Below are 16,572 nucleotides of genomic sequence, written 5' to 3'. Positions count from 1 at the left end.
TTTGTTTTATCACCAATGACACGCGCAAATTTCTACAGATGTTCCACGGAGAGCATTCTAACTCTGTGTGTGTGTGTGTGTGTGTGTTGGGGGGGGGGATGCGGTCTACTGCACAGGATTGAAGTAAACTGCAGAGACTGGTAAACTCAGTCAGCTCCACCATGGGCACTAGCCTCCACAGTAGGACATCTTAAGGAGCGATGACTCCAAAAGGCGGCGTCCATTATTAAGGAACCCCCATCACCCATGCCTTGTTTTCATTGCTACCATCAGAAAAAGGTATAGAAGCCTGAAGGCACACACTCAACAATCAGGAATAGCTTCTTCCCCGCTGACATCAGATTTCCGGAATGGACATGAACACTAACTCACTACTTTTCTTATTTCTATTTTTGTCGTAGGTACATAACTATTATATATTATTTATAATATATATATAATTCTGATTCCTAGCGGGAGCTCACTATAAAAGACTGCGTGCATTCCATAACGCCCTAGCCTATATTTTTCTCATTTTAAACCTCCGCCCTGCACCAGTGACCCAGGAAGTTAGAAAGAAGACAACTCCTTCCAGAGAGGCTTTTCAGGACACTGGTGGAAACACGCCGTGTCAGCACATCGGCAGAGTGACAGACGCGGTCTGCGCTCATCAGAATTCACCGCCCGGCTCGGGACGACCTTCAGCGCGGTCGCCTGATCCGCCACATGACCGCGGTAGACGGGCGGTGTCATGTGACCCGGGATGATTGGCAGCTGGAACGGGCCAATCGGCGTTGCGGAGCGGGGTCTGGGGGCGGCGGCTAGTAGAATCTGGCAGAGTCGAGTCGAGTCGAGTCGCTCCGGTCGTGGTTCGTGTCCTGGCGGGAGGTGCAGAGGGAAGGAAGGAGCCCGGGTGGAGCTTTGCAAAATAAGGTGTAGTAGCTATGAACTGGGCTCAGCTGCTGTTACTTTGCAAATTATGGCTAACTGCTGATGCCATTGTCAGGTGAGCATCCAGACCGTTTATTCCGGCCTTTTGTTATTAATTTCGGCACCTTAAGGTGTTGCAAGTGACTTTGAGGCACTCTTTTTTTGTAAGGTGGTGCTTTGTGTTGGGGCTTGAGGGTGGAGGAGTCACGGGGTTTATGGGCTTCCAGTAAAATGTTTAATTCTTGGCACGGTTGGTCAGTGCTGGGAGGGGTTAACACCTTTGAGCTCCATGACAGGGTTCGACATGTAAAATTCTAACATTGCTAAACTCACTGAAGTGTAAGGAGCAAAAGACCTCTTGGCCTACTGTGGTCTTTGAAATGGAGCTTGCTTTCTGTTTAAGCCTGTTCAAGATTGTTTAATCATTTCCAGTACGTTATGTAAGTAAACACTATGCAAATACAAACGTGAAGGAGAATTAGGTAACACACATAAAAGTTGCTGGTGAACGCAGCAGGCCAGGCAGCATCTCTAGGAAGAGGTACAGTCGACGTTTCAGGCCTAGACCCTTCGTCAGGACTCACCAGTGACTTTGATGTGTGTTGCTTGAATTTCCAGCATCTGCAGAATTCCTGTTCTTTGAGGAGAATTAGGTAGTCCAGTTCAATTGCTGATCCAGGTGTTGTTTCCCGTGCCTCTTGGGCAACAGGTTCTAAGCTTTTAGTTTATTTTTTAAACTCGTGTCCCTTTTCATTTAATTCTTTCATTTATGGCCTTCTTAATAGTTCATTCACAGCTGCACGTCCACAAGAAATTACTGTGACCCAAGAAATTCTGCAGTTGCTGGTATTCCACAGACAGACACTCTGTTGGAGGAACTCAGCTGGTCAGGCAGCATCTATGACAGGGCATAAATTGTTGACGGTTTGGCTGAGGCTCTTCAATGAGAAGGAAGGGGGGAAGAGACCAGAATAAAAGGGTGGGGTGGTGGTAAGGGAGGACTGGCTAGGAGGTGATAAGTGGGTGGGAAAGATAAAGGGCTGGAGAAGAAAGAATCTGATAGGAGAGTAGAGTGGACTGGCAGAAAAGTATGTATGCAATGTACAACTCTGGGGGGAGGGAGGGAGGGAGGGGCATCAGGAAGAGGTTGCTAGCAGTTGAGAAGAGGCAAGATGCCAGAGTGGGGAATAAAGAGACAGTAGAGAATTTTTCAGTACAGTTTTATATTAAAATAAGACTCTGAAAGCTGGAGAAACTCTGGTCCAGGCATCATCCATGGAGGAAAATGACCAGTAGCAAACAAGAGAAAATCTGCAGATGCTGGAAATCTGAGCAGCACATACAAAATGTTGGAGGCGCCTGCTGAGTTCCTCCAGTGTGTGTGTGTGTGTGTGTGTGTGTGTGTTGCATTGAAATGACCGGTACATGTTTTCAGTTGAGACCTTACATCTGGTCTTCACTGCCCATTTTGCTCTAGAGATGTTGCCAGATGACCCTTGAGTTTCTGCAAGGTTTTATTTTTTTGTTGCTCCAGTTTCCAGCTTCTACATATTTTTTGTCTCCACTGTTACGTACCCTGTAACTGGGTTGCCAAACCAGCAGAAATGGATCACTCAGTTGGAGTCTGGATTACTAGAACTAAGAAAGTTTTATTAAAGAAACAAGCAACACAGTAATGGAAAGGATAATAAAAATGCAACAGTTTGGCAATGATAAACACACATGTGCACATAATTAAGATAACAGCATCCATCAAGCTCTATCGTTGTCTAGGGATAAATGACCAATTTCAAAGTGACCCAAAGTTCAGTCCAACTTAGTAGTTCAGTTTGCAGTAATCGTTGCCATGGCGATGGACAACGTGGAGGGGGGCGAGAGAGAACGGGAACGACTGATCATTCAGAAACGGCTTCCACTCACAGACCGGCGATAATTGCTCACAAGCAGCTTTTGAGCAGGTCCTTGGTGATGTCACCTGAGGTCACCGACTGTGACCCCTCCTCCAGATGCGGTCGATCCTCTGCAGTGAACCCGGCACCCAGGCAAGGGCGGACACACACCGGGTTCCCGCTGATCGTACCTTTCCACCCTGTGCGTTGTCCGGTACTTCCCACCGACTCGTGAGAGGCGCACCGCTTCCAGGGTCTCATTACCTCGGGTGTCGTGTGTGTCCTGCCTTAGTGAACCTGTCCCTTTTTATCCCCCTGCTGGGGTATCGCCTGTCCATCACTTCAAACAGTTCAGGGTTCAAAGGGGGAGCCGCTCCAGACAGCTCTCTACACATCTCCAGGTGCTGTTTCATTGTGTCCCTTATCTCTCTCTTGAAGACAGGTGGCAGACCAACTGCTGATCACACAGGACAGCTAACATCTTATCTATGTGTATTCTCGTCACACTTCCCCCTTTTAAGGATTTTTACCGGGAGGTAAAAATTACAAACATGAATACATTATTTGATACACGCACAAATATACATCTTTATCAGCTATTTGGCTAACACAGCGAGTTTGAAGTTGTCAACACCTTGACAGACAGTCATCACATTTTCTGTTCCTTTTATATGTGTTATTAATAATCCCTTAGACCAGGCTCCAACTCGGCAAACTTCATAGTGGCCAAAAACACTGATGAATTTCAATCAATGTAACCTCTCATTTGGTTTTGTCCCGGACCACAATAACAAGGGTCATCCCATTCCGACTCAGTTTTCTCTCGCAAGGGCTTAGTAGGAGGGGGAGGGGTATTGACCGCAGAGTTATTGCAAAACTTCCTACAGTACCCCACCATCTCCAAGAGCCTTCTGAGGGCCCTCTTGTTGTCGGGGTTGGGAGGTTAGCGATAGCCTGCACTGTAGCTTGCATCGCTGCCAGCTGCCCCTGTGTCACCACAATTCCCAGGTAAGTGACCTTCACGTGGCCGCACTTATTTTTTTCAAGGTTCACTATCAAGCTGGCTTCAGACAGCCATATTAAATTGCTAATACACACCTCTGTGTTCATTAGCCCTTTAGTCACTGAATTACTAGGCTGACCTATTATAACAGACATCACCCAACGTCCCAGTTCTTTGCATCGCCTCGGGACAATCAAGCACACGGGTGCGAGTCGTTTAATTACTTCTGCTAAAGATTCTCTTTGTTCGGGGATTAAGGGAGAGACCTTATCAGTAGACCTGGCCAAAACAATAGCCTTCTCCCATCTGATCGATCCCATACTAATCTTTTCAAAATGGTTTTTTCCTCTTATCAGGGGGACCCTAGCTTCATTGATTTCCACGCTAACACCGACTAGGTTTGTTAGTATATCAAAAGCCGGTGACCGTCTCAGTTCGCGTCGGTCATGATCAATAACATTCTTCCCCCTGGGCAGCCGGTAAATCTCTTCCACGATTCCACCAACTGTTTCCTCCAGCACCGCAAAATGTCCACCAGGGGGTACCTTGTGGGCCATGTTAAAAACCTCATCCCCATAACTCTTTTGCAACACCCCCCACTCCTCATCTGCGGGTACGGTACTTGGTTTCCCTTTTTTCCTTAGCACTTCGTCCTCCACACAATAGCCTACTCGTTCCCTTGTTAAAGCTGTGTCAGAGAGAGCTGTCTCTGCCGAAACCATCAGCCCCTCGTCTCGCTCCTGCGTCTGCACAAATTCTTTCCTGGCTACTGCTACGTCTGTCCCAGCTCCCTCACTGCCTCTTGTCTCACTACACTCCTTCTTTTCACTTTCTAACCCCGTCTCGTACAAGACTGGCAGAAACGTCTCAGCTAAATTTACCACTGCAGCTAAATTCACTACCGCAGCCCCATGATGAACCTGTGAGTCCATGGGCGGGGCGTCAATGCTGGCAGGCTGACCTGTCAATCTCACGACTGGGAACACGATTCCCCCAGCGATGTCATTACCGAGCAAGACTTCCACGCCTTTCATCGGTAATTCAGACTTCACCCCGATCGTGACTAGTCCAGAGACCAGGTTGCTTTGTAAGTGTATCTGGTGCAAAGGGACTGACTCTGTCCCTTCCCCCAACACCTTTGACCTCTACCTCCCCAGTCTGGGTCTCTGAGCTAAACTCTAATACACTCTTCAGTATTGGTGACTGACACGCTCCCGTGTCTCTCCAGATCCGCACTGGAACTGGTTTTAACCCCTCCTTCACTGACACCAATCCGGCCAAGATAAACCTCTCGCGCCCTTCCTGGACTTTTTCAGACCTGTCCTTCCCTAGCGGTTCGCTTAACAGCTTGATACAGCCATTCAAAATCGCTGTTTTTCCTTTTCCTGTCTCCTTCTTTGGGGCAAAGCACCTGGACGCAAAGTGTCCGGCTTTCCCACAATTATAACAGACGACCCCAGGAGACTTCCTACCAGACTGCTCCCGGTCTACCTTATCCTTTTCACTCGTCCCCGGCTTACTTTCTGACTTTTCCGGCGGACTCTCCCCTCCGTCCTGACTACCCTTCTGGTAGCCTTTACTCGGGGCAAACTTCATTTTATGCGTCAACGCATACTCATCCGCTAACTTAGCAGGTGCGGCTAACGTGGCTGCCCCTTGCTCATCGAGGTAGGGTCTCAGACCCTCAGGGACACAACCTTTAAACTGCTCAATCAGGATCAGCTGTAGCAGTCTGTCATAATCCCCCTCTACCCCCTTTGAGGCGCACCAACGCTCACAATATGTTTGCATCTCACGAGCAAACTCCAAATACGTGCAGTCCCACTGCTTCCTCGCATTCCGGAACCTCTGCCGGTATGCCTCCGGGACCAACTCATAAATCCTGAGGATGGCCTCTTTTACCACCTCATACCTCTGGGCATCTTCCGCGGACAAAGCGGAGTAAGCTTCTTGGGCTTTCCCTTTCAGTACACTCTGAATTAAGACAACCCACTTATCCCTCGGCCAGTCCTGACTTATAGCCACTTTTTCGAAGTGGAGAAAGTACCGATCCACGTCGGTATCGTCAAATGGGGGAACCAGCCTAACCTCCTGGGTTGCCCGGAACCCTCCATCTTGGTTCGGCACGAGCCTCTGCTCGGCCCTTATCTTTAACTTCTCCAGCTCAAATTCCCTTTCCCTCTGTCTCCCTCTCTCTTCTCGCTCCCATTGCCTCTCTTTCTCCTCTCTCTCCAACTGTCTCTGTCTCTCTTTCTCTTCTCTCTACAACTGTCTCTCTCTCTCGCCTTTCTACCTCTTTCTCTTTCTCCTGCCTTTCTAACTCTCTCTCCTTCTCCCGCCTTTCTAACTGCTTCTCTTCGTGTTCTAACTGCCGTACCCAGAACTCATGCTCGAGTCTGTTTTTCAAGCTGTACCTGTACCGTGTCTCTAGCAGGTTTTTCAATAGACACCACCCCCAGCTCGCCTTGGGGAAACACACCCTTAGATACATTGTGCTCTACGATAGCTCTGTGTATCTCCTCTCTCCTCATTGTCGACTTCACCTTAGCAAGATTCAACCGTTTGGCCACAGCTACCAATTCCGATTTCCTGGCATCCTCTAATGCCTCCAAGGTCGGCGCCTTTATAAATTCCTCAGCCTCCATTTCTGCTGTTTGTCTTTTCTTTCTTTCGGGAATTTTAACCCAATCAATTTACTCCGTCCCAAATTTAGCGTTCAAAATCGCGAACGAGAACCCCACTTATGTTACGTACCCCGTAACTGGGTTGCCAAACCAGCAGAAATGGATCACTCAGTTGGAGTCTGGATTACTAGAACTAAGAAAGTTTTATTAAAGAAACAAGCAACACAGTAATGGAAAGGATAATAAATGCAACAGTTTGGCAATGATAAACACATGTGCACATAATTAAGATAACAGCATCCATCAAGCTCTATCGTTGTCTAGGGATAAATGACCAATTTCAAAGTGACACAAAGTTCAATCCAATTTAGTAGTTCAGTTTGCAGTAATCGTTGCCATGGTGATGGACAACGTGGGGGAGAGAGAGAGAGAACGGGAACGACTGATCATTCAGAAACGGCTTCCACTCACAGACCAGCGATAATTGCTCACAAGCAGCTTTTGGGCAGGTCCTTGGTGATGTCACCTGAGGTCACCGACTGTGACCCCTCCTCCAGATGCGGTCGATCCTCTGCAGTGAACCTGGCACCCAAGCGAGGGTGGACACACACTGGGTTCCCGCTGATCGTACCTTTCCACCCTGTGCGTTGTCCGGTACTTCCCACCGACTCGTGAGAGGCGCACCGCTTCCAGGGTTTTGTTACCTCGGGTGTCGTGTGTGTCCTGCCTTAGCGAACCTGTCCCTTTTTATCCCCCTGCTGGGGTATCGCCTGTCCATCACTTCAAACAGTTCAGGGTTCAAAGGGGGAGCCGCTCTAGACAGCTCTCTCTCTCTCCCATCCCTTCATTACACATCTCCAGATGCTGTTTCATTGTGTTCCTTATCTCTCTCTTGAAGACAGGTGGCAGACCAACTGCTGATCACACAGGACAGCTAACATCTTATCTATGTGTATTCTCGTCACACCACACTATAAAACACCGGTTTGGACACAGCTGGAGCACAGTGTAGTTTTGGTCACTGCCTTGCAGGAAGGACTTATTTGCATTGGAGGAAGCCTTTTCCTCCCTGTTATGCAAGAGACTGAAGTTGGAGGGTGGGGCACCTGAGAGAGTATGGAAGTGTTGAGCGTAGAGTAGGTGTAAGGACGAATCTTCTCACCCAGGGCATGCATTGGGATCTGGAAACCACTGCCAGAAAGGAGTGAACAGAGATGAGGAATTTCTGTAGCTAGCGAGTGAGAAATCTGTGGAAATTGTGATAGATGGCTGTGGAGGCCAACTCATTGGGATAGGTTGATGGGTTCTTGATTAGTCAGTGTCAAAGGATACTGGGAGAAGTCTGGAGAATGGGGTTAAGAGGTATAATAAATCAGCAAGGGTGAATTGGTGAAACAGACTTGATCGTCTTGTGGTTTTAACATTAAGTATCTAGATTGGTACTTGAATCACCAAGGCATAAAAAAGCTTGTTTTCAAGATTGTTTAATGTCATTTCCTGTACACAACTAAGGAGAATGAAATAATTGTTACTCTGGATCTTAGTATCTGGAAAAAACCATAAGAACAGAGTAATTAAAAAAGCATGCTACAGCAACCGCCCAAATGCACACAAGAGGAGCTGTATCAAAACTTTGCAAAGACACGCTGCAGCATGGTGGAGCTAAAGAATAGAGGAGAGACGTCTATTTTAAAGTACTTGCAGGAAACAGATACCCACAGAACTTCATGCGAGGTCAACAATGCACCATCCAAGGAGTGACCAAATGGGTTGTCTTTCCATACATTTTGAAATATCTCAGATGACAGCCTGACTGCTCTAAGAATATAGAATTTCAGTCACTCACAAGCCAGCAGCAACATTGAGGTGACTACTTCACAAAAGAATGAGCCAAGCTATTGGACAAGACCAATGTGGTCTACGAAATCCAATGTGGGGACTGCAGTAAATGTTGGCCAGTCTGTCCACGAGGATCCATGAACATCAACTGGCTGTAAAGTGGCACAACCAACTCTCCATGGTCTCTACCCATGGAGATCGAGAGGGAACAAGTTTGACTGGGCATCGGTGGAAGTGATAATGCAAGCAAATGTGCGTCATGCATGAGAATTCATAAAGGGTGGTTTTCTGTAACCACTTGGATCTCTATCCTACTATGAGTTGATGTGGACAACATTCCTGACCCACAGCCAATCGGCGACAAGATTTCCTCCCCCACGTCACAATTATGTTTCTGAAATGATGTACAATCTGCTGATTGAAAAGTATATAAAGGCCAAGCATTCGGAGGACACACCACAATCACCAGTGCCCTGACAGTGTCTCTTCACATGGTGACAAAATGCTCAGGAGTAAATTGCTGAGATCTGAGAATGACTTGACCGAGCCACACACCATGATGATAAATACATAAGGTTGCTTAATATTGGACTTGGCATTGATAAATGTTATGCCTGTATTATAAATTATAGGCTTGGCACTGATTGGCATGCTATGTAGATTGAAATTTGATGGTCAGTATGGTTGTGATGGGCTGAATGGCCTGTATGTTGAGGCCTTCCATTGTCATGGTCAGCCTTGGATTTTGGGTGTCAGCTGTCTTAGTGATATGCAGGTCAGTATGTAGGCCAGGGCAGTACGATATGTACAGTAAGTTGTTACCCATGAAGCAGGCTTCCCCTCTCCACACAGCTGAGGAATCCAAAGGAACATCAGAGACCAATGCAGCTTGGAACCAGTCTTGTCACAGGAGTTGCCAGTCAGCATTGAACTCAACATGGAACTCCAGGTCCAGATTTTTTTTTTCCCCCCTTGGGGCTTATTCCTGAGGCCTTTTCAATGAGTGGGTATAACTGCAAGGCAGCACATGTTTGAGATCGGAGTTTTCCTTCTCCAACCACAGCAGATGAACCCTGTGTACCCAAAGGTCTGTTTGCATTTAATGAATAAAACTCCATTCCTAATATTCAGTATCTTCTGTGACATAAGAGAATCATTATATGTATTGGATTCTGCTCCTGGGGAGCTTGTGGCTTGAGTTCCTGCAAATCAAGATGCCAGTGAAAAGTTCGGCCTACTGAATCAGCTTTATATAGTCACCAAACTTGGCAAAGTAGTTGATGAATGACTGAGTTCAAAGTTCAGTGTAAATTATCCTGGTACTTTTTGTTTCTTTGAAAGTGCAAATGTTGATTTGAAATATTGAATGAGAAAAGTGATTTTGTTTATTAGGCAATGTTATTTAGAAAAGCAAGCTTTGAGCATCTGTCTCCTTGATTATCTGTTCTGTACCTTACAATAGTATTAATGTACTTTAGTTATTTATGTGATTCATCAGTAGAATTTGTCCTTGCTGTAAGAGCCTGATGGTTCTTGGACAAAAGGGATAACCACATTCACTTGCCCATCTATTGAGATATTTGCACAACCAATGATCTCACTTTAAGGACTCTTATCTCATGTTCTCGTTAGTTATTGCTATCTATTTATATTTGCATTTGCACAGTTTTCTGTGCTCTTGATTTTTCATTTATCCTCTTTACAGTTACTATTCTGTAGATTTGTTGGGTATGTCCACAGGAAAATGGGTTTCAGGTTTGTGTATGGTGACTTGCAAGTAGTTTGATAAAATTTACTTTGATTTACAATAATAACATGGCACTAGATGAATTCCCCTGTTGATAATTAGGAACTAATATAGTTTTATAGTACTGTAGTAGTATTGGTAGCATTCTAATTTGTTCTGTATTTCATTTAAAAACCTAATTTGTTACTTGGTTAAATGGTAGTTTGTCTTTTTTTTAAATATATATATTTAACCATGAAACTTTGGCCAATTGGGGTAGCTGCTAAATTAGGCTTAAAATGTACTATTCCTGATGTATCCCAATTAACCAGAATCTACTATTTATAATATAGAGGATTTTTTTGCTCATTGTACCCATTCTAGTCAAAAACCAAGTATTCAGATGAAACCAGCTCTCTATAATATGACAGATCACATCCAGTACTTCAGAATGAAGGTACTTCCCTCCCTTTGGTCTTTCATGTATTTTGTTCCAGTGAGTAATGCTGATGGTGAGCATCTGTTTTAACTTCCTCCTGATCTGTCGATCTTAATCCCAGCCCTTTAGTTGATGTCTCTACTAAGGGAATGCTGCACTTTGTTCTCCCGCTAATAATGATGCACGTCGGTCAAACCCTTCATTGGCTGTTTCTGTTCAAAAGAAAACCACCTCTATCTTGCCTTTCATCATGAGAAAGCTGTTGGTTCTAATGGTACTCTTGTAAACCACTTCTACAACTTCCTCTGGAGTTGTCATATCCTTCCTGCCAAAACTCTGCCTGCACACTCTAGTTCTGGCTCACTATTTTGTACAGTTCTGGTATGGCTTTCCTATTCCAAAACCATGGGTCAGCTAGTGTCTTTATCATATCCACAAGTACAAATTTGGTAGTGCAAGTACCATCTCTGTACGTGGGCATACAGTTACAATTGCTCTAAGCCAAGGGTCCACAGACCTCCCAGTTTTTAGTAAGCCTCCATGGCATAAAGGTTGGGAGGCCCTGCTGTAAGATTTAATATCATAACTTTAATTCTGTGACTTATCTTATTTTTTACCCCCGAAGTGAAGTTCATCTACTTTTTTGCCCACTTGGTTAGTTTATTGACAAAGTTCAGAAGTAAGTTTTGTTATCGAAGTTATGTATGCGTTACTGTATATGACCCCAAGATTCATTTTCCTGTGGACATAGTAAGTATAAAAAGATTCAATGAAAAACTGCACATACAGGCAAATAACCAATGTGCAAAAGCCAAAAAATTGTGCAAATACAAAAAATTAAAACAAATAATAAATGAGTTGTGGAGTCCTTGAAAGTGAATGCACATGCTGTAGAATCAGTTCAGTGCTGAGGTGAGTGAAGTTATCACTGCTGGTTCAGGAACTTGATGGTTGAGGGAGGATAACTGTTCCTGAACCTGGCGGTGTGGTGACATTCCCCACTCAGTATACATAGATGACTGAGTAGGAATGATAAGCTGGAAAATGAGTTCTTGAGGGAGGGGAGGAGGAAAGGTAGGATTTTATTTGGAATATGAGATACCCAAAAGTTGGTTGGACCCCAGTTGGGGGAGGGGGGTGGAGAACAGAAGGGAGGGTTGGTGGTCCAGATGTGTATAACAATCATCCAGGTGTGAATTGTTATTTAATCGAATTCCCCTTGGTTTATATAAAGGATAACCAGGAGTGGTTTATTTGAAACTAATCGAACTGCAGTTGATATATTGACCTGGGGGCTAAGGTGGAGAGTTTGGAGCCAATATTTATTAAAAAGCAGCATGGAATAGGCCTTTCAAATCGCACTGCCCACAACCCCCCCCCCCCATTTAATCAAAGACAATTTACAATGACCAATTAACCTTCCAACTGATGCGTCTTTGGGCTGTGGGAGGAAACTGGAGGAAGAAAGTGCAAGTCTTTACAGGAACCCCGGTCACTAGTACTGGAAAGCGTTGTGCTAACCACTATGCTACTGTCCTACTAGTCATAGTCATACTTTATTGATCCCAGGGGAAATTGGTTTTCGTTACAGTTGCACCATAAATAATAGTAATAGAACCATAAATAGTTAAATAGTAATATGTAAATTATGCCAGTAAATTATGAAATAAGTCCAGGACCAGCCTATTGGCTCAGGGTGTCTGACCCTCCAAGGGAGGAGTTGTAAAGTTTGATGGCCACAGGCAGGAATGACTTCCTATGACGCTCTGTGCTACATCTCGGTGGAATGAGTCTCTGGCTGAATGTACTCCTGTGCCCAACCAGTACATTATGTAGTGGATGGGAAACATTGTCCAAGGTGGCATGCAACTTGGACAGAATCCTCTTTTCAGACACCACCGTCAGAGAGTCCAGTTCCATCCCCACAACATCACTGGCCTTACGAATGAGTTTGTTCATTCTGTTGGTGTCTGCTACCCTCAGCCTGCTGCCCCAGCACACAACAGCAAATATGATAGCACTGGCTACCACAGACTCGTAGAACATCCTCAGCATCGACTGGCAGATGTTAAAGGACCTCAGTCTCCTCAGGAAATAGAGACGGCTCTGACCCTTCTTGTAGACAGCCTCAGTGTTCTTAGACCAGTCCAGTTTATTGTCAATTCGTATCCCCAGGTATTTGTAATCCTCCACTATGTCCACACTGACCCCCTGGGTGGAAACAGGGGTCACTGGTACCTTAGCTCTCCTCAGGTCTACCACCAGCTCCTTAGCCTTTTTCACATTAAGCTGCAGATAATTCTGCTCACACCATGTGACAAAGTTTCCTACCGTAGCCCTGTACTCAGCCTCATCTCCCTTGCTGATGCATCCAACTATGCCAGAGTCATCCGAAAACTTATGAAGATGACAAGACTCTGTACTAAAATGAAGGGTACATTTTGTTGTAATAGTCTTCAGTAGATATTTGATGGAGTTGTGACTGGTTTACCACAACAAGTTACTAGTTCTGGTAACAACAGATTCGCGACGTGTCAGTGATATTGTTGTAGTGTGGACAATGTCATCAGGGAGACTGAAGTTAGTGGATACAAGTGGTTTATCCAACAGCAAGCAGCAGGAGTCGTATTGAGACCCTTTTGGAGGAAGAAGTCTGTCAAACCCAACATTACATGACATTTTATATGCCAAAGATCAAAGGACAGTTCTATATTTACTGTGTATCTGCAATACCTTTTGAATTGCATACAACTTTCACACCATCTTCATTGCATCCACATTCCAAACAATGTTAATCACCCGTCTGGTTTTTCAATTGACTGTTCTTCACAGCTCTAGGAGCCTATTGTCCAGAGCTGCATTTTAAATTTAATGTACTGTCCATGTTCAGCTCTAAAGATTGGTTGCTGAAGTTAATATTTTGCTATACACTCCCAAGTCCAGAATATGCTTTAACAATACTAATTCTGATTCTGGTGTGTGGGTGTCACAGATGGTAGAGTTGTCATCTCTCTAGACCTTACTTTGAACCTGACCTGTACAGTCTGTGTGGAGTTTTCACTTTCTCCCTCTGGGTGCTCTAGTTTCCCCTCTTGTCCCAGTGGCCATTCAGTTGGTTGCTGTAATCTGCTTGTAGTGTGTAGGTGGATGGTAGGAGCAGGATTACTCAGAGCTGACGTAGATTGGATGAACTGACTGTCCTTTTGTAAGAATTGTGGATGGGAGGGAGTACAAGAGCCTGGGCTCAACTCCCTTCCCCCTTACTTTCTTCCCGTAAATGCATTGATGCTGTTTGCCCCCCAACAACTTCTGTGAGTGAGTTCCACTTTCCCGGTGCTCTTTATTTAAAAATAATAATTCTTCTGAATTTCTGGTGTTCACTTGTGGGTCTTTTTTGTGAATACCTTGAAATCGTGCAGTACTTTTTGGAAATGCCGTGTCATAGCAGTTACTGTAACACTTTACAGCACCAACTAACAGGCCGGGGTTCAATTCCTGCCACTCTGTAAGTAATTTGTACATTCTTCCTGCCACTGTGGGTTTCCTCTGGGTGCTCTGGTTGCCCCCCCCCCCCAACATTCTAAAAGACACAGGATTAAGAGTTATTAAGTTGTGGGGATGCTATATTGGCACTGGAAGTGTGGAGACTCCCGTGAGCAGCTCCTGAACATCTTCGGGCTGTGTTGGTTGACGCAAGGAACGCATTTTGCTGTGCTATGAACTACAGATGACAAAAAGCCATGCCCTTTCCTACAATTGGTGGCAGTGGCTCACCACTTTGGGTCAAGTGAACTGGGTTCTACCCTGACTTTGGGAACTGTGTGACGTTTGCATTTTTTCCCCCGGGACCGTGTGGGGTTTCCTCTGGGTACTGGGTGACCTGCTGGGTTAACCGGCTGCTGTAAATTGCACCTAGTGGAGGGCACGCAGGGTGAATAATTGAGGCAATTAAGTGTAGGAGTTGCTTGTGGTCACAAGCACTGGCAGGCTACTCACACACTTTCTCATTCACTTTATCCCTCTTCTACTCAAATCTTATATCACTGAGATGACCCACTTGGCTGGCTCCCTTGAAGGACAATGATAAGCAGGAGAGTGATTGGGGAAGGGTATTTATTTGTAAATATTGCACATTTACAGACCCTTCCACATTGAATGGTTCCATTTAATTTCAGAACGTATACAACCTGAATTTCTTGCTCTTCACAGACATCCACGAAACAGAAGAAAACCTCCAAAGATTGAATGACAGGAAAACACTGGAACCTCAAAGCCACACGCGCACACCATCAACCTTCCCTCCATTTGTTTCAGTAGGAAGCATCAACCACCCCCACCAACTTCCATGCAAACAATAGCAAAAGTCCTCAAATGCACCATGATTTAAGTCCATTTAAAAAAAACTACAGTCCATAACCCAGCACTTTGACATGCCCCAGGCTCTCTCACATTTTTCCAGTTTCCTCCCATAGATGTATGGTTAAGGTTAGTAAGTTGTAGGCATGTTATGTTGGCACCAGCAGTGCACAGTCCTTGCTGATGTGATTTGACACAAATGATACATTTCATTTTTTTTCACCATGTGCATGTGACAAATGGGGGGCTATTTGCCTTCTGGCCCATCAAGCCTGTGCCTCCCAGTTACACACGTGACCAATTAACCTACCAACTCCTCTGGAATGTGGGAGGAAGCCCACGTGGGAACGTAGAAACTCCTTTTTAGGACAGCAGTGGAATCGAGCCTGCGTCACTGGCCCTGTACTACCGTCACTCTAACCCCTATGCTCCTGTGCCACCCAGGGGTGGAAATAACTGAAAAGAGAATCTGATAGGATTCTTGAAGGGGGGAAAATCTTCAATGTTCAAAGTTGTATAGTGTATACAACTTTGAAATTCGTCTCCTTGTAGGCAAAACAAAGAAACCCAGAATGACTTTTTTTTAAAACAACAAGTCTGACAAACATTCGACATGCAGAGAAAACAATAAAAACAAACAAATTTGCATTCGGAGCTGATGCTGATGGAAAAAGTCTGTCCACAGATATGAAGCCGCAGCCTCAGTTCAGTGCAGAACAGAGTGAACGTCATGGAGCAGTGAGCTGAACTGGCCCATCCCTCTCCCTGACACCCCTGATCCTGGCCTTTTGGCACTTTGAGTAAAGAGCCAGGAAGCGTGAAGTCACTCCATGAAAAATATTTGTTCTATGAAAAATGTAATCGGTGTGGGAGGGGCAGTCCCCGGGAATGTTTTTACTTTGGGGAATTTCTGGGGACATTGAGTGTTCATCACTCTTCCGCATCACCACTCTAAATTCCAATGAGGCATTGCTGTCACAGCGGAGAAAGCACGTCAATATCTCTACTTTGTCAGGATGCTAAAGGAATTCAGCACGTCTCCGTTGACACTTGCCAGTTCTTACTGATGCACCATAGAAAGCATTCTACCGGGATGCATAATGTACAGCAACTGCTTTGCTCAAGACCTCAAACTGGAGAGTCTCCCGCTCGATGCTGACTGAGGAAGGTCCCTGTGTTCAGATGGTCTCTCTCTTCCGCTCGATGCTGACTGAGGAGGGTCCCTGCGTTCAGATGGTCTCTCTCTCTCCCGCTCGATGCTGACTGAGGAGGGTCCCTGCGTTCAGATGGTCTCTCTCTCCCGCTCGATGCTGACTGAGGAAGATACCTGTGTTCAGATGGTCTCTCTCTCCCGCTCGATGCTGACTGAGGAAGGTCCCTGCGTTCAGATGGTTTTTCTGTCCCGCTCGATGCTGACTGAGGATCATGCTGGAATCCTGGGTCTAGGGCAAGGTTTAATTGGTGCAGTTTGTGGATTGGACTTATAGTTCACATTATGATGTGTTTTTTGTTGCTATTCTGGGCATTTGTTTTGAATCAGGGTAGCCTACCGATAACGAACACTGAGCTGGACTGAATATGCCTGGATTCTATTTGATTGTTTTTCACTCATTTGTTGCTGTTTTGCATGTGTGTGGGTAGGTGTTTGTTTATCCTTTGAATTAGGTTCCATGGTTTTCTTTGTTTGATGGCTGTCTGTGGAGAAGATGAATCTTGGTTGTATACTGTATACATTGATAATGCATGTTGAATCTTTGAGTTGTAGCACAGCCCAGCACATCACAGAA

At 45.3% G+C, this 16,572-nt stretch overlaps 1 protein-coding gene across 1 annotated transcript in view; it reads left to right on the top strand.

Moving 5' to 3' along the window:
* Positions 1-802: 802 nt before the first annotated feature.
* LOC134354125 (cathepsin D-like) overlaps positions 803-16,572 on the top strand; it is a 41,770-nt gene continuing 26,000 nt past the window's right edge. Inside the window, exon 1 of the mRNA XM_063062915.1 lies at positions 803-985. Coding sequence (XP_062918985.1) covers positions 924-985 — 62 coding nt within the window. The 5' untranslated portion in view covers positions 803-923. The remainder of the gene's footprint in view (positions 986-16,572) is intronic.

The sequence above is a fragment of the Mobula hypostoma genome, chromosome 11 (genome assembly GCF_963921235.1).
Source record: "Mobula hypostoma chromosome 11, sMobHyp1.1, whole genome shotgun sequence".
In the NCBI taxonomy this organism is placed as follows: domain Eukaryota; kingdom Metazoa; phylum Chordata; class Chondrichthyes; order Myliobatiformes; family Myliobatidae; genus Mobula; species Mobula hypostoma.
Note: the sequence above shows the minus strand (reverse complement) of the source record. Positions and strands in the feature narration are given on the sequence as shown.